Here is a 22,648-nt window from a genome sequence, read left to right as displayed (position 1 = left end):
TTGAAATGTATTTAATTATTATTGCTATTAGTGTTATCCACACTGCAAAATGCTTGTTTGTTTAATTATTCAAGTATGTATGGGCCTGTGTAAAATACGGGACGCATCAATAGTTCCTAGAACTATTAGCTGAAGTACCAGGAAAAAGCTGTGTAAACATATTTACTTGACGAACATGGAAAACAGTGATAACGGCATCAACCAAATGTTCATTAACTGGGTGATAATATTTAAAAGTGATTTCCATCATTTTGACATACAATAAATATTGTATTTGCCTGCTTTAGGAATATTCCATTAAATGTTGCCAGGGATTAAAACGTTTACATTTACATTTTAAATCATCTTTGTGAAAACAAACCTGGAAATAGACAGGAGGATTTGGGGAGAAAACAAGAGATTATTAGCGCATTCCAGTCATTACGATATATTGTAAATTAAATTCACATTAAAATACCAAGTGTTACATCATTCTCTTGAAGTCTGTACATGACAACATGAAGGACATTTTACAGCTTATTCAGTCAAACTGACGGATAATGATTATTGGTAGTGAAACCTTATGATTTGAAATAATTTGTTTGTCTTTTTGAGTGTTATCTTCCCAAACTGGTCACTATACAGGTTATATTCGTTGAATCCGAAATGACTTGAGTGAGAGAGATCAATACAGATGAGTTTTGTACTGAAGTCAGAGAATGATGCGACTAACAAATAATGATGTTAAATGAGTTCATGAAGTCTTCACATAGTCTGTTGCAGGGGCGGAGCCAGACATTGTAAACATTCGGGGCTTAGCCCAAATCTATGTTTGTCCATAGACATTTTAATTTTCTATTAACAGCTTTACTGACATGAAAGGAGCTTTTGTTGTCGTATTCTTGTAATGTAAATGTACATTATTTGATACTGTAATTTGTAAAACTTTATTGAATGTATACCAGCTCTAGGGGGGTCCGGGGGCTTTCTTCCCCAGGGAGAAAATTTTGTACATTTTAAGGTTAAATGCATCAATCTGGTGCACTCTGGAAACTCAAAATTAAGAGCTTCAACACATCTACAGTGTGCAAATTGAACAAAGAAACAGCATTGACTTGTACCTGGACATTAAAAAGGGTTCAAACTTCTTTTTTTACAATACTTTTGTACTCATTTCTTTTTAAAAGATAAATCCTTGAGCTTTTATTTTGATCATCACCAGCTGATCGTGTGCGCAAATGTGCGAGAGAGAGAAAGCGCGGCCGGTGTATGGTCGATACTGTAGAAAAGCGGTATTGAACTGCTTAACGTATTTTAATAGAGAGATGTGTTAAGAAAAATTATATTTTGAGAGCACTGTTAAGAAACCTCTAACCTGAAATTCCTGCTTGCTTACTGTCTCGCACTCTTGCGGTTGACTGTGCTATCTCCTCCCCTACCTGCTGCATATTCAACAGAGAGGAAGAAACGGAGTAGCCCATAGGCTACCGACAGCAAAGAAATGTATTCTATAGGCTAGATTATTTTTAAGGTCTATTTTTACAGGCTGTATGCAGTATATGCAAAGCCAAAGCGCAATGAAATAAAGCAGCTTATGATTTCGGGGGTTTACATAGGCTATTGTCCAGTTTCATATTTTCTCAGTGACAGTCATTACATTCGGGGCTGAAGCCCCGGCAAAATCGGCTGGCGCCGCCCCTGGTCTGTTGAAGATGATTCAGATTCAGTTGTAGTTGGAAGTCTTTATCTCTCCTTCACCAGGAGCTTCATTCTGCTTTCTATGGCAAGTGTGAGGTGTTTGTCTGAGGACGTGATGGAGCCAGAGCTTCCTCAAAACAACTGACATGACAAAACAAATGAACAGCAAAACAGAACAAATACTATGAAATATGAGATAATGTATAAACTGTATAGTTTTGCAACACATTTACAAAGTATGATTCTTTTAAATTCTGATATTTTTCTAATCACTTTATGTTTTCATCTTTTTTCACAGATTTGCCCACATCTACACTGACTGTGACACCAAACAGATCTGTATTCACTGGAGAGAGAGTCAATCTGAAGTGTGAGATAAACTCTGATCACAGTGACTGGAGATATGAGTGGAATAAAGACAGTTTAATGTTACAGACGTCTGAGCATTACACTGTAAACAGAGACACTCTCAGTATTGTTGGAGCTGTTAAGACTGATGAGGGTCAGTACACGTGTAAAGGACACATAGATGGAAGATCAGTTTCATCACAATCAAGCTTTGCTGTTTATCTCTCTGTGAAGGGTGAGTTAAACATCATAAACTCACATGTACAAAAAATCCCCAGTGCTAAATGAACACAGTATACAAATGTCCACAATACAGAGGGTTAAAATAACACTGAAGCAGTTTTAAAGTTAATGAGATAATTAAGTGATTTAATTAGGTGATGATTGACCATTATTGTAGACAGCTGATGTTAATAAGCAGAATCACTGAAGAAAGAGAAACAACAGCAGAAAAAAAGAGACGAGCAGAAACACAAGAACAACAACTGACATTACAGCATTAACAGTTTCACTTATTACTAACCAGATTGACTTTATTTCTGTCACACCTCTATGGTTCTTTATGAGAATTAAAAGAGGTTTAGATTCTTAATTATTTAAGGGCACCTATTATGCCCATTTCTACAAGATTTTCTACAAGTAATTTAAGTCTCTTGTGTCCACAGAATATATCTGTGAAGTTTCAGCTTAATGTTGTAAATACCCATTTCTGACTACAGTCAAGAACAGGCATGTGCCTTTATATCAAAATGAGCTGCTGTGCCCCGCCCCCTCTCCATGATCTTAGTTGGAGACTCTGCCAAATACTATCAAGACATCTGCTTGAGTTTGATTATAATCTATATTGCAATCATCACTCTCACGAATAGCATAGTTCTTCTTTCATCATCAAAGTTTATTATGTCCACGTGTTTTTTTTTTACAAAATAAAGTCATTAAGATTGTTATTAATATTATTTTATAAAATTACATGTAGGATTGGTTTTATATTCGCACATTCGGACTTCTGATAAATTCAGACTTTCCAATAAATGTTCAATAAATTAATGTTTGCGAATTTTTAAGCAGCAACATGATATTGACAACCAATGATTGTCAACTTACAACATTTTTCACAGTCGATCAAAATAGGCAAGTATTGTTTTAATGGCATATTTACTTGTGAATGTCCACTGAATGTCCAATGTAGTGTGATTAACAAGGCTATTGAATACGGATGTCCGAATGTGCGAATATAAAACCAACTTTACCCAAGTGCTACAAACAAGTAGAAAATAATTTCTTTTTAGATTATACAACAGCAACTTGGAAAACAGAAAAGGTAAGAAGCGATATTTGAGAAAAGAGCATATCAATCTAATAGCCGTAGACGCATAGCGGAACTAACTTTACCCTGCGTCACGTGATTTCCGATTCTTGTGAAAAAGGTCTATTTGAGCAGATTTCATATTCCACAGCAGACGGCGTGAAGCAGGAAAAATGGGTTGCACTCAAGCGGCAACCTCCCCCAGTCTCTCGTAAAGCCAATACGGAAGTGACTTAAACTGCGATTCATCGACTGGCCGCTAGGGACAGGCTCCAAAAGAGAGCAGAATCTCATTGAGTCCCATGTTAAATTGGCCAAGTTTATAGCAGAAAAAAACATGTTTACAAGTTGGTTCAAATTGTGATTTTGGTCTATACTGCTAATTTTGCCCTTCATGACAACTCTGAGGGGGGTGATTTCTTTTCTAACTCATTCGTTTAAATTATATTAAGCCTTAAAGTTCTGCATAATTAAGGGCGTGGTCACTCGAGTGACAGGTGGATTGCCGTTGCTGTCTGTGAGCCGTCACTTTACCTCAGCTAATTCCAGCCGCTGAATTTGGCATCTCAGCCGTATTTGTGCTCGATTATTTTATACAATTATAAAATATGGCTTTCTGCATTATATTCGAGACTGATGTGTGTCTGTGTAGATGTGCATGCAGAAGAAACAGAACACACGTTCTTGGATCGTGGCATTGGCTGAAAGTTTTGGTTGTGAGATTTACTACAATGACAATGGCGGGAGGACATAAAAATCCGACAGCACTGCTTGGATATTATAACTAAAACTGCTGCACTATTTTGTAAAAATATACTTTGGACACGGGCTCATTTGTTTGTTAGATACGATTGTATACAGTTTTACAACATAAACGCTGCTCAGATTGGATTATTTCTTGAAGAACGATGACAGAGAGCAGATCATTCAGAAGAAATGTGATGCAAACAATGGATAATATATCAATATTTAATGGACAAAAAGTATTTTTTTTTGTTTTGCAATGGACACTTATATTTTACCCAAGTGCCACAGATTGGATTCACCTCGCGATCTCTATTTCATTATAAAGGTATGAAGTCCCATTTTGATTTTCCATGTTGTTATTTGCACATCCAACAGTGGTTCTCAACTCCAGTCCTCGGGACCCACTGCTCTGCACATTTTGTATGTCTCTCTTATCTGACACACTCAATTTAGTTCATGCAGACTCTCCTAATGAGCTGATGATCTAAATCAGGTGTGTTAAATAAGGGATACATACAAAATGTGCAGAGCAGTGGGTCCCGAGGACTGGAGTTGAGAAACACTGCCTTACAGGGTACTTTCGTGGCAAATGTACCTTTAGGTACAGAAACGATACCCCCATTTTTCTGTGTGCATGTGCCTTTATATCCAAATGAGCTGTTGTGCCCCGCCCCCTCTCCACGATCACAGTTCCTGCCTTAATTGGATACTCTGCAAAATACTATCAAGAAATCTGCTTGGTTTTGATTATCATCTACATTGCGATCATCACTCTCACAAATAGCATAGTTCTTCTTTCATCATTAAAGTTTATTATGTCCACACGTTTTAAAGCTTTATCAGTTTAAACTTCTAATGGATCTTTTTCTGAACGCACTTATCTGAAGCACATGCACACAGACAGCTGGCTGTCATGAGTAAGTTCTCTTTCACTTTTTTTTTTTTTTTTTTTTTTTTGAGTCAATCACGTGTATGCACTAACCTTTCATCCGTCATAAAAAAAAAAAATGTATCGGGTTCAATTTTTCAGAGACATTTTTCGCCTCTGTATTCCATAGCAAGCATTTTAAGAGTTTTTTTTTTTTTTTTTTTTTTTTTTTTTTTTTCCAATTCACAGCCATCCACTTTGTCTCGCAGCACAAAGCACTATAACAAGCAAAGTGTGGAATACAAAACTATGAATAAATTTTGAATCGCTCGGGATAATCCCACAGCTCCTTGATAAGGATCTCTACACAATCTCAGAATCGAATTGTAATGGCTCCTGAAGGTTTTCTTGCCAAAACGGACACCAATGGGCACTGACATGTTATGCAAAAACGTCAAAAAAAAGTTTGGAGCCTGGGCATGCACAGAAAGAATCGTCAGTGGAGCCCGGAGGCGGAGTCGCGGTATCAAACTTCTCGCCCAGACGACTGTGTCATCATTGATGTATTTTAAATAGGCTATATAAATTATACACAATTTAAAATTCTACCTATAAAATAATAGGCTATTCTGTTTCTAGAGCAATAATATTTTTGAAACAGCAAATTCAATAGATGAACTCAACATAATATGCCTCTAGAAACAACTCTAAAATGTAAGAAATGGTCCTGCCATTTTAAATAAAGGGTTAAACTAATGTTACAGGAAATCGATTGCTGTAGACAATGCTCTATAATTAATTAGAGTAAGCTATCATTAGTTTTATCCTGCTATTATTTTATACCCATAAAAATAATTAGTGACTGCCAGATAACGATCACCTGCTTTTTTTTTCCATCATGGCTAACGTTAGGTATGTTATCTTAACTAATTTAAACATTTATTACTAAACGTTTATTAATTAGCTTATGAAGCCCACAATTAACGTTACCTAGAAAAGTTCAGTGAGATCCTGTAGGTCGGTTAGTACAGTTTACTGCTGAACAGCTCATTTTGTCGGTGTGAAATAACACAGAAATTGAAAATTAATAGTTATTTATTTATCTTCAATCTCCCCTCGAAGCCCCGACAGTCCTCAGAGAAGCTGTCAATCAAATGTGAATCACGATGACACGCCCCGTTTCTATAGCATCAAATTGCTAGCTAAAATCAAACTTATCACAAAAACGAACAATTGAATATAAATCAGCATGATGACAACTACCTTAAATGACCAAAACCATCTTTTGGAAAATTTTATTTGAAACATAATTTATTTTTATGTTTTAACTTAAGTCTCATTCGTCTGCATTGAGGGGGCGGGGTTTATGACCTGTACTGCATCCAGCCTCCAGGGGGCGATCAAAGAGCCCGCAGCTTCACTTTTCAGGACGTATGAGGCACACCCGGTCAATTCCACCCACTGACTACTTAAGCCAATCAGCCATATTGCACTGGCCAATCGCAGCACACTCTCACTACAACCAATCACCTTTTGCTTTAAAATCGTGGGTGGTCACGTTCATTATGTCTACGGTCAAGTCAAGTCACCTTTATTTATATAGCGCTTTTTACAATGCAGATTGTGTCAAAGCAGTTTACAGTGATAACTGGTAAATAATTTTGGTAAATAATTTTGGCTGCACAGCAGCTCTTGAAAATGGTGTCATTGTCCAGCTTAAGTAAATACAGTATTGATTCATTCTGTTGTAAGAATCAATATTTATTAATTTAGTTAATTTATCTATATCAGCTCTGGAGTAAACAGTGATGTCATCATTCAGGATCCAGCTCCGTTCAGTTCACATACAAGGGTGTCGATGCAGACAGAACAAAACATTGCTGAATATCAAATGTCAAGTGGTGGTCACGTTGGAAAGGAAGTATAGGGTTCTTAAACAATGGTACTCTCTCTACAACCAATCACATTTGGCTTTACAGTCAGGGCGGGAACAAACTCTGAAAGGAGCTCCCTCAGCTCCTAATATTCCACCATGGGCGCTTCGTCATTTTGGTCATACAGATAAGAAAACTGTAAAGGGTCTACTTTTATTTCTGTAAACTCACATTAAAAGAAAACTTTGTGCTTTTGTAAAATGAAAACAACCAGGTTGTCGTCTCTGTGAATTTGAGCAGGTAACAAACATGAACCGTATTTACCTCACAGACACGAGAAATATATCTATAGAAAGCTTGAAATGTCTACTTTTAATTGAACCAATTCAAATGGAAAATACATAATCTCAGATTATGTAATCCATATGAAAACTGCATATAGGCGCGTCCACTACTGCGGATATGACGAATCAGCATCGTAGTCTTTATCTTTGCAGCCGAAAACAGAAAACATTATCAATAAATGATTAAAATGTTTAGAAAGTCTCCTTGCTGTTTTTTTCACTAGACACTTATAATCATTACGTTTGCGGGTGCGCTGTGGCAAGTTATGCTTGCGCTTGAGCGCTGATTAGGCCATGTATAATGATTATGATTTATTATGATTTTCAATTTCCCATTTTACTTATGTAAACTTGTGTGGTCCACTGGTTGAAGGAATGTAGAAGAAAAACTGTAGTATTGGCTGTCTCAATGTGTGTGTGTGTGTGTGTGTGTGTGTGTGTGTGTGTGTGTGTGTGTGTGTGTGTGTGTGTGTGTGTGTGTGTGTGTGCTAGTTAACCTTAATATTTGCGTGTGGACCACGTATGGCATAAATACATTTTTCCAGTAAAGCATAATGATTAAGGGGGGGCCTCACAGAAAGAGCATGCAGTCTAGGGACCCCTGACCACCTTAATCCACCCCATGTGGGACCGTACTCTCAGGGGCACACAAATAAAAATCTCATATGTGGTACCGCTCAAAAGGTTAAAAGAGATGGGCACAAAAATGTCCAAATATCCTCCTGTTTGTTGCGCACCACTTGTCATGTCCCTGTTCCCCACAAGTGGGGTGCGCCCCACACTTTGAGAAACGCTGAATTAAATTGTTTAATGTTAACAGTGCTGCAGTGCTGTGATACTATAAACAATTTTATTAAATCATTATGCAGAAAATGTTTTAAGTTCATTCAGACTTACACAGATATCAAGAATCAGCGTATGAATCTCAACAATTGTGATAATAAAAAAAAAATCAGATCAACTCTGAACGTCATCACAAAACAAGCTCTGTGTTAAAAAAAAAAAAAAAAAAAAACATGGTTGAAAACATTTTCTGCATAATGACTTAAAATCAGAATACCAGGTTATCATAATATGATTCCAGTATTTCAAGGTTACAAAAAATCATATGAAGTTAATATATTCAGAAATTTGACATTGTGATATTAGTGAATCAGACCACTTCGTGACAACTATCATCAATAAGCAGCCAAAATCATCAGATTTTCTCCCGCATTTTTTGCTATTACAAACATGCATTAGAAACACAGTTAAAGCAGTCAGAGAAGTTTGCTTTAGTTGGCTCTTGACCATTGCCTTTTTCTCTGACTGCTTACTTCCATAATGGTGACATCAAACTTTTTTTTTTTTTTCAATAAGACATCAACATTTAAACCTCTGTTAATTCTCAGTAAGAACCTTTGAATAAAATAAATAAAGTCTGTAATAAGTGAATATGCTGAGATCTTGAGATATCTGTTACTGTTTAAATCTTCTGTTGCTGCCAGTCATTTGAATCGAATCAGGAAATACCGAAAAATAACAGTATTTTTTATCATTTAAAGAAAATTTATGTTAAAGTTTTTTTGCAGTTTATTTAAATTAGGATATTTAATTTAATTTCATGGGTTTTTTTTGTTTGTTTGGCAACCGCTGCTGCCAGTCACTGACCATTTTTTATGATATTTTTTAAAGTGAAGATATTTGTTTGTAATGATTCAGGAAATACCTGTAAAATAACAGTGTTTTTCGGTTTATTAAAATTAGGATATTTTACTTAAATTCTACAGGGTTTTTTGGCTGCCATTCATTTGACTGTTTTATCATTTAACTGTTTTGTTACTGTTTAATTACTGATTATTTTGAACATTACATACATTTGTTTGTAATTTAAGAAAACAAAAAAAATACTATGTAAAAGAGCTTGCGGAACTGTTAATATTGTAGGAGAATTTTAAGGTTAAAGACCCAAAAGACCAGATATGATGAATGAAGACCCGGAGTCAAAGTTTAAAAAATAAATTGAAGAAATTTTTACTGAAGAATAGTTTGCAGTTTCATCAGCAGAAGCCAGCTTCAAGTCTCACAAGGAGTTCTTAGGCCGCTCCAGTACATTCACATTTCCACAACAATTGCTCTAACAGAGACTACTAACTACGTCATTACTTCAGGTTAAACGATTATGATTATGGCTAAGAAAACTAGACAAAATTAGTAATTTTCCACACATAGAAAGAGAGTCAGAAGCATATCTCCATCCATCTCCGATTCTGGATTTAGGCACAGGATGTCCTTTTAGGTCAGTTGTCCAATAGCACCCATAAAGGACCTGTACAGAACACTTACTGTAGCGCACATACAAATTACACTTGATTCACAGCTTCTTCAAGGCTCAAGTTGGCCCAGGCTCCAACTCTAAACAGGAAAGTTTCTCAAAATATACTGATAAGTTGTACTTTTTTTCTCTCAGTTTATCGCACCACATTATATATTGCGTCAGTGTATTGGAAACATTTGAATGGACTGATAAAGATAGCTGTAACGTACAATGTCATTTTGACCATAATAATGTACCAAATCTAAATTGTATAAATATGACAGTAGTATAGAAAAATACTATAAAAACATTTATAGGTAAAATCAAACTCTGAGCCTCCTGTACCCATTCCCTGTGCAAAGGGTCATGAGGGCCCAAAGTGTTCATCAGTTGTACCTTTCAAAATCCTTCATTCCGAAGTGCCCTTTGAAGTAGCCAGTTTTAGCACTTTGGTTTGGAATGACCCTTCAATATGGTGGGCACTTCTGAGGGCAGGATATCCCATTTGGAACGCACCAAATGTCACAGCTCACTCAGGGAGGGTCTATGCTAGAATAGCAGTGTCCATCAACAATCGTGGGAGGGGCCTGTTCAATTAAGTGACATCAATTTGCCCAGAATCTGCGAACGGCTTGTTCTCAAACAGAGCTTATGATTTATGGGGATTTATAAACAAGCACGGTGGATTTTTATCATTATAGGGTGGTTGTGTACACACACTGCCAACACACATTTATGTTCAAACACCATTTAAAAGTGAATTTTGCATAATAGATGCCCTCTAATTTCTAATTAACTGCAACATTGCTTCATAGTTATTTTAACACTCTGTAGTGTGGACACATAAGAACACTGAGGGCTGTTAATTTCACACTGGGGATTTTGCTGTATGGCCATTTATTCAGATGAATTTACACTGAATTACTCATTTATCTGGCTGTTACTGCTGACGATTTGACATGATCCAGGATTTTTAGGTTCTTCGAAGCTCATTCTGGAGTTGCTGTCATAGCAACAGGTCTGTAAACTCAAACCTGCTCATGAGCATCTTATTTCATGTAAACAGGATTACATTTCATCTTAAGCGAAGGTGATGCTTAAAGTTTGTCTCAAGTTTTTCATCAGGAGTGTGATGTTCTTAATGATGTCATTACGTTGCTGTCTTGCCGCCATCCAATCACTGCATTACTGATCATGGTTTTGAATATCGATATATCTGCCCTTTCTGAGGAACACAAGAACACACAGTAATCTCAGACAACATAATTCAGATATTTTAATCAAATCCACAAATTTGTTGAAGAACCAAGTCAGACAGAGATCATTTATCAGGATTAGAAGATCTGGCTTCTGTGAAATCATCTCAGGTGGATTAAGCGAGGCACGAAAAATGGACCCCAGGAACTGTTTTTTGATTAGTTCACTGAAAGAGCTCTTCTTCTTTCTTCACAGATTTACCTACACCTACACTGACTGTGACACCAGACAGATCTGTATTCACTGGAGAGACAGTCAGTCTGAAGTGTGAGATAAAGTCTGATCACAGTGACTGGAGATATGAGTGGTATAAAGGCAGTGCAGACAAAAATGTGATGTTAAAGAAGCCTGAGCATCACACTGGAGACACTCTCATTATTCAAACTGCTACATCTGATGAGGGTCAGTACACGTGTAAAGGACGCATAGATGGAAGACCAGTTTCATCACATTCAAGCTCTGCTGTTTCTCTCTCTGTGAAGGGTGAGTTAAACATCATTGTACTCATAAACTCTCTTATGATCACACATCCGATCGAGAAACTGTGGTTTTGTTCAGAATGGAAATGCTGAATTCTGTACAGTACAGACTCTATCTTACAGTTTCACAATAGTATGTGTGAAACAGATCACATTATGCAACAATAAATGGTTTAAACTGTCACATGACTGTATTGCAAGTTTGAATTAGCACTCTTTTTTCACACTTTTGACTTTAGTAAATACAATCTGCAGTTGTTATATGTGAACAAAAAAGAATGTACATGTGGGCTAGATATGAATATCAGTTTCATTTAGTTGTTACCAATAATTACAAATATTTTTGATGTAATTAATACAAAATGAGATGTGTATTACATAGAAAATAGACGTTTTGTCTGCATTAATGTGCATTCAATTGCTCCAATAGCAATCGGTTACACTTTTGATAATAATTTCAGCTTTATGTGTGTCAGATACATTTTTAGAAGCACAAAAAAATTACCGGTTTTAAATGACCAACTCTGGTGTATATATGAGTCTCTTTCACAGGTGTTAAAAACTAACACTGAAGCAGTGTAGGATCTACTCTTTGTAGTGTCAACTGTTGAATTGTTCATGCAGTTCATTAAACAAGTGATGATTGACCATTAGTGATGAACACCTGCTCTTAATGAACAGTTTAGATACACAACTGATGTAAAGCCAACACACACAAAATACAGCTTTGGATATAATTCAGCCTATTTAATACCTCATGACAGGACGCTTAAAACAACTTGTTCCCATAATCACTTATAAAAGTTTGGGTGTAAAAGGTGTTCATTCAGATTTAGACGTTTAGCTCTAGTTAAAGTTAGTTTGAAATGTTTAAAATGTGAAGTCACCATTGTGATCAGTGTTCCCTTTTGTAGGGCCCTTTAACCTTAGTTTATGTTACATTATTTTAAGATCAGCCATTGCAACAGTTTTTTAACAAACTCATTTGCTACAAAGAAGAGTGATACATATAGTGTTCACCTGAAATCACCTGATTTGAGATAGAGATAATGTAAAGTGGCAAATTCACTGGTTTCATCTAGATTTAAGAGACTCTTAGTCAAGTAATCATGAGGAGCTGTTGTTAATCAATACTAGCCCCGTTTACATGCACACTTTTTTACCATTCTGATTGAGATTGTTTCGACTGATGGATTCCGGATGACTGTTTACATGGGATGTTATCTAAACTTAACTGGTGTTTATGTGTGCTGACGCTTTCAATCTGAATCATTTTGTGACATGACACACAGCTTGTCTGATCAAACTAGTATCATTATGAACTTTTAGTAAAGTAGCATTTCCTGAAATACTTTCACTTGTAACTTTCACTTGTAATTCAGAAGTATACATCACTGTATTGATAGTTTTGGTTAACTGACTTAGTTCTTTCCCTGATGCTAGTAAAGAGGCCATAATGTGACGCTAAGGAAAACTTACCAGAACCGCTAGCATTAGCCTCATCTGAGGTCTCCACATCAGGGGCTTCTGGAAAGCCCACATCCACTCTGTTCTTTTAAAATACAGATCAATACATTTGTCGCCGCCATTTGTATTCTGAAAACACACTCCCGGTACATCAAAACTGTATGTGCATAAGTCAGATGATCTAATGTTGAATCACATTAAACCTGTAGTGAGTTTTCAGATGGAGGAAAGACCAACACTCTTCTCTCCACATGGGGTTCGTTCTTCGTACATGGATTACTCATTTATCTGGATTTTACTGTTGACAATTTGACATAATCCAGAATTTTTAGGTTATTCAAAACTCATCCTGGACTTGCTGTCATAGCAACAGGTTCGTAAGCTCAAACCTGCTCAGGAGCAGCTTATTTCATGTAAACAGAATTAGATTTCATCTTTTTAAACAAAGTTGATACTTAAAGTCTATAGCCATTACTTTCTTACAAGAGTACCCTGTTGAACCAGGGACTATAATAACTTAGAAAAGTGGCATTAGAAAAATGCTCTTGACCTATAAGAAAATTTAATTGATGCTGTCACATAACAAATCTGCTTCACATGCAAAATTAAATGAACTGAAATCGTAAAATAATAGGGAATCATGTAACAAACAGTACTCATTTCATTTATCTTTTATAGTTTTATGTCATTTTGGTTACTTGGCTATTTCCTTATAAAGGTCCAGAAATTCAAATTTTTCATCAGGAGTATGATGCTCTTAATGATGTCATTACGTTGCTGTCTTGCCGCCATCCAATCACTGCATTACTGATCATGGTTTTGAGTATCGATATATCTGCCCTTTCTGAGGAACACAAGAACACACAGTAATCTCAGACAACATAATCCAGATATTTTAATCAAATCCACAAATTTGTTGAAGAACCAAGTCAGACAGAGATCATTTATCAGGATTAGAAGATCTGGCTTCTGTGAAATCATCTCCGGTGGATTAAGCGAGGCATGAAAAATGGACCCCAGGAACTGTTTTTTGATTAGTTCACTGAAAGAGCTCTTCTTCTTTCTTCACAGATTTACCTACACCTACACTGACTGTGACACCAGACGGTCCTGTATTCACTGGAGAGACAGTCAGTCTGAAGTGTGAGATAAAGTCTGATCACAGTGACTGGAGATATGAGTGGTATAAAGGCAGTGCAGACAATAATGTGATGTTAAAGAAGCCTGAGCATCACACTGGAGACACTCTCATTATTCAAACTGCTACATCTGATGAGGGTCAGTACACGTGTAAAGGACGCATAGATGGAAGACCAGTTTCATCACATTCAAGCGCTGCTGTTTCTCTCTCTGTGAAGGGTGAGTTAAACATTATTGTCCTCATAAACCTTCTCTTATGATCACACATCCGATCGGGACACTGTGGTTTTGTTCAGAAAGGAAATGCAAAAGAATGTTTTGATTAAAGTAAATTTGATTAAACTTAAATTAACTTGTTCTCATAATCACTTATTAAAAGCAAGTTTGGGTGTACACACACACACACACACACACACACACACACACACACACACACACACACACACACACACACACACACACATTCACAGAATGAGTTATAGCAGATTTTTAGTTCCCAGCATGCTTTGCATCAGAATGTTAAAGGAGAGTAAATGTTTAAATTAAGTGTTATTTCATGTGTTTTTCTCAATATTAATATAGGGAAGACCTGTTAATATTTAATGTTCTATTATTTTGGAATTTAAAAGGGTTTCTGGTATATGAGTTTTTAGGGTTAACACTGTGCTGAAGAGTAGAGCCTGTGGTTAGGTCGATGATTGGCCGAACTCTATTAAGAATATAATTTTTTTATTTAAAAAGTAGAAGCTGTGCATTCTTTATACAATGATAGTCTCTTTACTAAATAATTTAGTACATGCAGGACTGCTTGCTATTGTTAACTAGCTTGCAATTATGAAACATTTAACTATTTAACATACATGTAACTAATTATAAAATATAAGAAATGTTTTATATGTGTGTGTTTATACTGCATGAGTAAATGTGCAAAATATTTCTACACATCATACCTGATATGATGATCACATGTACATCTATATGCTATGAAGTGTATTACTGAATATAAAATTACATACATTATGATATATAAGTAAATATACTGTCACATATTTTTCAATATATGAAAAGCGGTAATTATTATTAATTATATTATTCAATATATTGTAATATATTAACACAATATATTATTCTGTATATTTTAAATAAATAATATATATTGATCATTCATATACAGCATAAGGAGGAAATAGTGCCAAACTCAACATGGATATTTTGATGTGGAAATGTTTGAGTACCTTCATTGTTAAATTTTGTATTATGACTGCTGATGTCTAAGCCTGTAAGAGACTATAACATCTGGATAAATGTTTTTCATCACCTCATGACAACAGTATTTAATCTGTAGTTCCACTATATTATATATTTTTGGAGAAATGTAAGGTTCAAATATCACATTAACTTCAGCATTCAAAATGCAAATGGCCACTTTCCTTTTCTGAATTGTGATTGTTTTTTTGTTTTTTTTTTGCAAATATTTAACATTCAGTAAGTATCATGGCAAAGTGACAGAAACATAATTTGCAATCATTCATTTTTCAAACTTGTGTTTTAATCTTTAAACTTTAATTAGTTTCATTAAATTTGATAATTATTACTGTGAACAAGAACTATATCTTTTTTGATGCTAAATGTATAAATTAAAAAAAGAAAGATTGGCTGAACTTGCAGATCCACGATGTGTCAGATGAGAATAAAATAAGTAAAATAAAACAAATATTGTTTTATATGAAAATAGCACTTTATAAATTACATCTAAAAAAAACAGAGTTCTTGTTCAGAAAATAAGTTGCTTTCTGCTGCTTACCCTGAAAGTTACCTCATGTTTCGGAACTGAAAGTAAAGGTTATTTATTTACTTAACCATAAACTTACCTGGATCTGTCACATGACCTGTTAATACTCATCTAAAAGCACTGGGATCTTCTTCTCCATATCTATATTTTTGCTATTCTGTTTGGTGCCACTAGAGGGAGCATTCCTTCAAATAAAAAAATAAAAAATACATAGTTTACTGTACAAAAAGAAGACAGAAGACTATTGAAAAATATGACCAATAACACCTATAAATGAACTCAATACTGAATCACTGTACACTTACAGATAAACCAAAACCAAATCTGACTGTAAGTCCCCAGAGTTCAGTGTTCACTGGAGACACAGTTACTCTCAGCTGTGACGTGGGACAGTCATCTGGATGGACATTTCTCTGGAAGAAAGACTCAAACCATGAATCCCCTGATGAAGCAACTAAAACAATCAGTTCTGTGAGAGTCTCTGATGGAGGAACATACCAGTGCAGAGCAGAGCGAGGAAAATACTACACAAAGCTCAGTAATAAAAAAAACATAACAGTGAGAGGTAAGTTCTCTTTCACTTTGTAGATTTATTTTCAGTGAAAGCAAACTTTTGAGTTTAAAAAAAATTCAAAGATGAAGTGTGTTGTTTGCTCTTTTCACAGAGAGACCCAAACCTGTAGTGCGTGTTCAGCCTGATGTTCGTGTGTTCAGAGGAGAGACGGTCACTTTCACATGTGACATTCAGGAGAGAAGAGTCTGGCGGTACAGCTGGTATAAAGATCAATACAGCAGAGGACAAAACCAGATCTATTACAGCGCAGGACAAGACCAGAACTATAAAATCACATCTGTGGATTGGTCTCATGCTAGTGTGTACAGCTGTAGAGGAAACCAGACTAAAGCCCCACAGTACACAGAGATGAGTGATGAAGTTACACTGACAGTATCAGGTGAGTTTGTTCATCTTTTCATCACAGTCACTCTCACATGTGACATACTGGGAGGAGGAAACATTCAGTGGAGATTCAGCTGGTTTAGAGATGGAAATAATCACAGTTTAGTTTCACAGCTGGTGTGTCTGATCAGTGTTAAAGTCGTCTGAGCGTTACACTGTAAACAGAGACACTCTCAGTATTGTTAAAGCTGTTGAGTCTGATCAGGGTTGGTACACGTGTAAAGGACACATAGATGGAAGATCAGTTTCATCACAATCAAGCTCTGTTTATCTCTCTGTGAAGGGTGAGTTGAACATCATTGTCCTCATAAACTCTCTACATGATCATGATCACAACCAATCAAGAGTCTTTCACTCTCAGATGTTTCATTCACACCGATGATAAATCCAGTTTTCACTCCTCTTTTGAGGACTTGATTTTGGTTAATTAGTGGTTCTTGCGTGTAAGGTAAAGCATCACTATTGTTCTCTTGAATACTTATTATTGTTCTTCCACACAAAGCTTCGGCTCGTAACTCATCCCGCACCATTTGTCATCGACCCATGAATGAAATCATTATTATTATTGAGGAGACGTGTGCTGTATCTTTTAGTTGATCAGGTGTACAATGTTCACACAGAGGGCAAAAAATGGGTGAAAAATTCCTATAGACTTTATTTTATGATGAACTTTGATGGGTTGTCGATCAGAGCGAGGGTTTCAAAATTGCCCCACAGACACAGTATGGTGAAGAGACGGCCCATGAAACAGGGATTGTGCATACAATTTTATGTTGGACATAACTCTGGATCACAATGTCAAAGAGGGGCGGGCTCATTTTACACAGGCAACCAATCAGTCTCTAACTAGAGACATGGGGATTGGTTCATATCATTCATACTGGCAAGCAGCCTTTGGAGTATCACCATTGGCAGCTGCTAAACCACTCCCTAGCAAACCAAGTAGAGTACCCTAGCAACCGTTCAGCAATACCTGTATCTCTGTATCAGAACATTGTAGAGAGATCGAGGTCAGCTCTTTTCACTCATTCTAGCAAACAGACTTCCAACATACTAGCAGTGAATAGCTACATGCTAATAACCATTAGCTAAGTGATAAATCAGGCTAAAACATACTAAGATCTCAATAAAAACTTCATAGTAACCATCTGTGACAACTAGCAACACCCTAACAATGATCCTGGATACCTTAGCAGCTGCCTAACAACACCATAGCAACCACCTAGCAACCGCCTAGTAAAGCCTAGCAACCACCCAGAATGTTATAGGAACCACCTAGCAACACCATAGCATCCACCCAGAACACCCTAGCAACTGCCTAGGAACAACTCGGAATACCTTAGCAAAACCCTAGCAACCATCCAGGATACCCTAGAAATGGCCTAGCAACCATCCATGCCACCTTAGCACCCCAAATACCTTAGCAACTGCATAGCAACACCCTAGTAACCACCCAGAATACCTTAGCAACTGCATAGCAACACCATAGCAACCACCCAGAACACCCCAGCAACCGAGTGCTGAGTTTTGCCATGGCAAGCACCGCTCAGTTTTCTCCTTTCTCGTGTTCAAACCATTTGAAAGAGCAAAACAGAATGAAACTATACACAGAGGTCTCAAAATGTTTTGCATTTAATTACTTAATTGCTGCTTGAACTGGAAATATGTGAGTCTATACAAATGAAGCTTTGCTTTGATTTTCAGACGATCTTGTCATCGTTTTGTTCCTGATTATGATTTACAGTTCATCTGACCAAACATTCCTATATTTAAGATTTATTTGATCTGACACTCACACCAAAGTTTCAACATCAGCTCACCTGGAAATTACAATTCTGTCATTGGTGTTTAATCACCATCATGTTGTTCCAAATCTATATGCCTTTGTTCCTCAGAACAAAAATATATTTTTTAAAAATGCCCTGATCTATATGGAGGACCAGGGGTGCCACTTAAAAATAAAAAGAAGAATCAATTAATTAATTTAATAATTCAAACATAAAAATGTATATAAATGATTCACTTTTTATATGGGCAAATTAATAGACATATTTAAAGTTGTTTATTTAATTCCTGTTTTTAAATGTAGTTTAATAAAACGATAAAACAATACATTTTAAAAATCTTTTTTGAATGTATAAATAAATAGACAAATTTGAAATGGGATATTTAATTCATTTTTTAAAACCTAGATCAATAAAACAATAAAAAGTTCATTAGTAAATCATTTTAAATGTGCATCTAAATCGCTTTTTTAAAAAGAATTTGGCAAATGCTTTTCTTTCTCTATTTACCAGTTGCTTTTCTTTGTCGGTTTGCCAAATGCTTTTCTTTATCCATTTGTCAATCGAGTGGTAAAATGCCATTGGACAGTACACACGTGGGAGCAACCAATCAACTTTCACCTCAATTTGAAGAGCCAATCCTCTCTCACTTGTAACACTCACTGTCATTGGACAGTTAGTACGGTGACCGGGAGGGGACATGTTCGGTTCATTTAGCTTTGTCGTGGCCGCAACATATCAACTTGTGGAAACGTGATAATATGTCGTGGCCACAAGATATTAATTCGTGGGAACGGCCACGAGATCGTTTTGTCGAGGAAACGACATCTTTATGTCGTTGCCACGCCATATAAAGTCGTGGCCTCGAGATCATAGGTGAGGGAACGATATATTTTTCTTATGGCCACGAGTTAAATGTGTAAACAACCTGCGTGACCATCGCAACCTGGAATTATCACAAATGGACAATGCCATAATAATATTTTTAATATTTATTAGAAAACGGAATTAAGAAATTATATTAACATAGTGCATATTATATTGCGCGCAATGTTGCAGACAGCATTCGAATGAAGTTTATAAATCAATGCTTAAATGTTGTACATTTTAATCCCACCGAACAGTCTTTTAAATCCATTCACTTATCGTTTATTTTTTATTTAATATTTGTATATTATTAGTTACATCTGTATATTCAGGCTGCGATGTGTGAAAAAAACAGAGGGGAGATGTTTTTTTTTTGTTTGTTTGTTTTCGTTAAAAAACACAGTAGAGCTATACTATTTTTGGCAGCTGTTACAGAAACATTCTTACAAAAAAATCTGATTTAACTTTGAGATTTGAAGTATTAGATATAGCTTACATATTTGCAGCACTACAATGATTTCTTTAGATGGAATATAAGCAGTCATGTTAATTTTTCTGAGTTTTACTAACAACGAAGTCGGAATGCGCGTCTGTGTTTTTTTTTTTTGTTTTGTTTTGTTTTTTACTGGTTGAGTTGAATGATGTTAGTAAAACTCGGAAAAATTAACATGACTGTTCAATCATCCGTTATACTGTGCTCGTGGCGCGCACTCAAGAATTGCATGCGCAAATGCGCCGGCGCGCTGATTACTTTATTATAGCTTAAATAAAGCGCAAAAGAAACTATGAGCAATTACCTTCGATGTTCTGTTAAGTCATGAAATTACCAAACACGCGATTAAAGCTGCCTCAAAACTGTGCATGCATGTATTTGTTGACATGGTTTTAAAGCTATTGTTATCCAATTTGTTGGCTTTTAAACGTCTTAAAAATGCACCAGGGGCGGATCTAGAAAATTATTTATAGGGTGGCAAAGGGGTGGCATGAGGTCTATGAGGGGTGGCAACACCAAAGCAAGCGCCCATGCATAGTTTTTGGAGATTTATGGCCTGACATACACAATTGTGTTCACAAACATTGCATTACCAAAAAAATAAAATAAAATAAATAAATAAATAATAATAATTATTATAATAAATAATTTCAATATCCATCATGGCACCAAGTAAAGGCACTATATGAAAAAACATCAACAGATTTAAAATGAGTCTGACCTTGTATCACTAATGGAGACGAGCAGTTTTATTAATATTACACAGGATACTTCGATGGCATAAATCACATGTTTTAGTGCAAGTTAAAGAACAACAAAAACTTGTTTTTTGCAAACAATTTGAGTTTTTGTTATTAACAGAGGTGGGAATGTCTGTGTGTGTTCACCCAGCTAACACCCGATCAACTACTCTAGCTGCCAAAATAGTATAGCTCTGTGTTTTTTAACAAAAAACAAACAAAAAACATCCCCCCTCTGGTTTTCACACATCGCAGCCTGAATATACAGATGTAACTAATAATATAAAAATATTAAAAAATAAACGATAAGTGAATGGATTTTAAAGACTGTTCGGTGGGATTCCAATGTACAACATTTAAACATTGATTTATAAACTTCATATAATAATAATAATAATATGCACGTTAATATAATAATTTCTTAATTCCGTTCTTTTTCTTAATTAAAAATATTATGGCATTGTCCATTTGTGATAATTCCAGGTTGCGATGGTCACGCAGGTTGTTTACACATTTAACTCGTGGCCATAAGAAAAATATATCGTTCCCTCACCTATGATCTCGAGGCCACGACTTTATATGGCGTGGCTACGACATACAGATGTCGTTTCCTCGACAAAACGATCTCGTGGCCGTTCCCACGAATTAATAGGCTTGTTTGAGATGCGCCTTGCCTCGCCTGAAGTTCAACCGAGAGTAGGCGGCTGCAGTGAAAAAAGTGCAGGCAAGACAGACAATTCTCCGTTCTCGTAGTGCATCAGACACCTGCGAGATTAAGGCGGATATCGCGGGATTCACACTTGTGCGCTGTGTTGCTGATCAACTGGATGTAAATTACGTTCTGTTGCTTTTATATGAAAACAAACATAATGAACAATACACCCAAAGTACTTGATATTTATTTCCATTCGAAGGATGTGTGTATCAGTCAATTTTATTTTAATTAAAGACATGTTTTTATATATTTTTTATAAATATGATAACAATCACATAACCCATAGAGAGATCACACTGTCAGAGACTTTTGGAATATTCACACATAATTTATACACATAAAATCATGGTATTTTATTAGTGTATTAGTGTTTTAAAATCAAACATTTTAAAAGAGAATCAATACATCACGGTTGTTTAAACCAATAAGCTTTATCCTGTGTCGTCATCAAGTCGTTTCCCATCATGCTTTTAGTCAGCGCAGTCGGTGGAGAGCAACTGCGCTCGACTGCAGAATCCGACACGTCCGCCTCGCCCTCGCGAGAGGTTTTTGACACACGTCAGCATGACATCAGAGCAAGGCGGACCACCCTCGGACACATTTCTAACCGGCATGCATCTCGCGGTGATCACAGTTGATCGGTTCTGCGCTCATCTCAAACAAGCCTAATATGTTGCGGCCAAGACAAAGCTAAATGAACCGAACATGTCCCCTCCCGGTCACCGTACTAACTGTCCAATGACAGTGAGTGTTATAAGTGAGAGAGGATTGGCTCTTCAAATTGAGGAGAAAGTTGATTGGTTGCTCCCACGTGTGTACTGTCCAATGGCATTTTACCACTCGATTGACAAATGGATAAAGAAAAGCATTTGGCAAACCGACAAAGAAAAGCAACTGGTAAATAGAGAAAGAAAAGCATTTGCCAAATTATTTAAAAAAAAAAGCGATTTAAATGCGCATTTAAAATGATTTACTAATGAACTTTTTATTGTTTTATTGATCTACGTTTTAAAAAATGAATTAAATATCCCATTTCAAATTTGTCTATTTATTTATACATTTAAAAAAGATTTTTTAAATTTATTGTTTTATTAAACTACATTTAAAAACAGGAATTAAATAAACAACTTTAAATATGTCTATTAATTTGCCCATATAAAAAGTGAATCATTTATATACATTTTTATGTTTGAATTATTAAATTAATTAATTGATTCTTTTTATTTTTAAGTGACACCCCTGGTCCTCCATAGATCTCTATTATAATGAATGACATAATGAAATTTCAGAGTTCAAAAAGGACACAAAAGCACAATAAATGTGTTATGAAATGAGTCTTATGATTTAATATATACAAATACAAAATTGCAACAACATTTATTATGGATAGTCACAATTAGTTGACCCAAAATGAAAATTGTGTGAGAAAAAAATCAAGCTTACAGAGTTTTAGTGTCAGCACTACAGTGAACTACTATGTATAATGTTGAGTATAA

The 22,648-nt window shown here is 35.8% G+C and overlaps 1 protein-coding gene across 5 annotated transcripts in view; it reads left to right on the top strand.

The window, feature by feature from the left end:
- Positions 1 to 22,648, top strand: part of LOC137029952 (Fc receptor-like protein 5) — a 52,104-nt gene that overhangs the window by 4,886 nt on the left and 24,570 nt on the right. For all 5 annotated transcript variants that reach the window (XR_010896357.1, XM_067399798.1, XM_067399797.1 and 2 more), the window contains exons 4-8: positions 1,976 to 2,260; positions 10,913 to 11,200; positions 13,735 to 14,022; positions 15,903 to 16,160; positions 16,261 to 16,548. Coding sequence is in view for 4 of the 5 variants with exons in the window: in XM_067399798.1 (XP_067255899.1) it covers positions 1,976 to 2,260; positions 10,913 to 11,200; positions 13,735 to 14,022; positions 15,903 to 16,160; positions 16,261 to 16,548 (1,407 nt within the window). In the remaining variant the exon portion in view is untranslated. The remainder of the gene's footprint in view (positions 1 to 1,975; positions 2,261 to 10,912; positions 11,201 to 13,734; positions 14,023 to 15,902; positions 16,161 to 16,260; positions 16,549 to 22,648) is intronic.

This window comes from Chanodichthys erythropterus, chromosome 11, assembly GCF_024489055.1.
Source record: "Chanodichthys erythropterus isolate Z2021 chromosome 11, ASM2448905v1, whole genome shotgun sequence".
Lineage (NCBI taxonomy): Eukaryota > Metazoa > Chordata > Actinopteri > Cypriniformes > Xenocyprididae > Chanodichthys > Chanodichthys erythropterus.
Note: the sequence above shows the minus strand (reverse complement) of the source record. Positions and strands in the feature narration are given on the sequence as shown.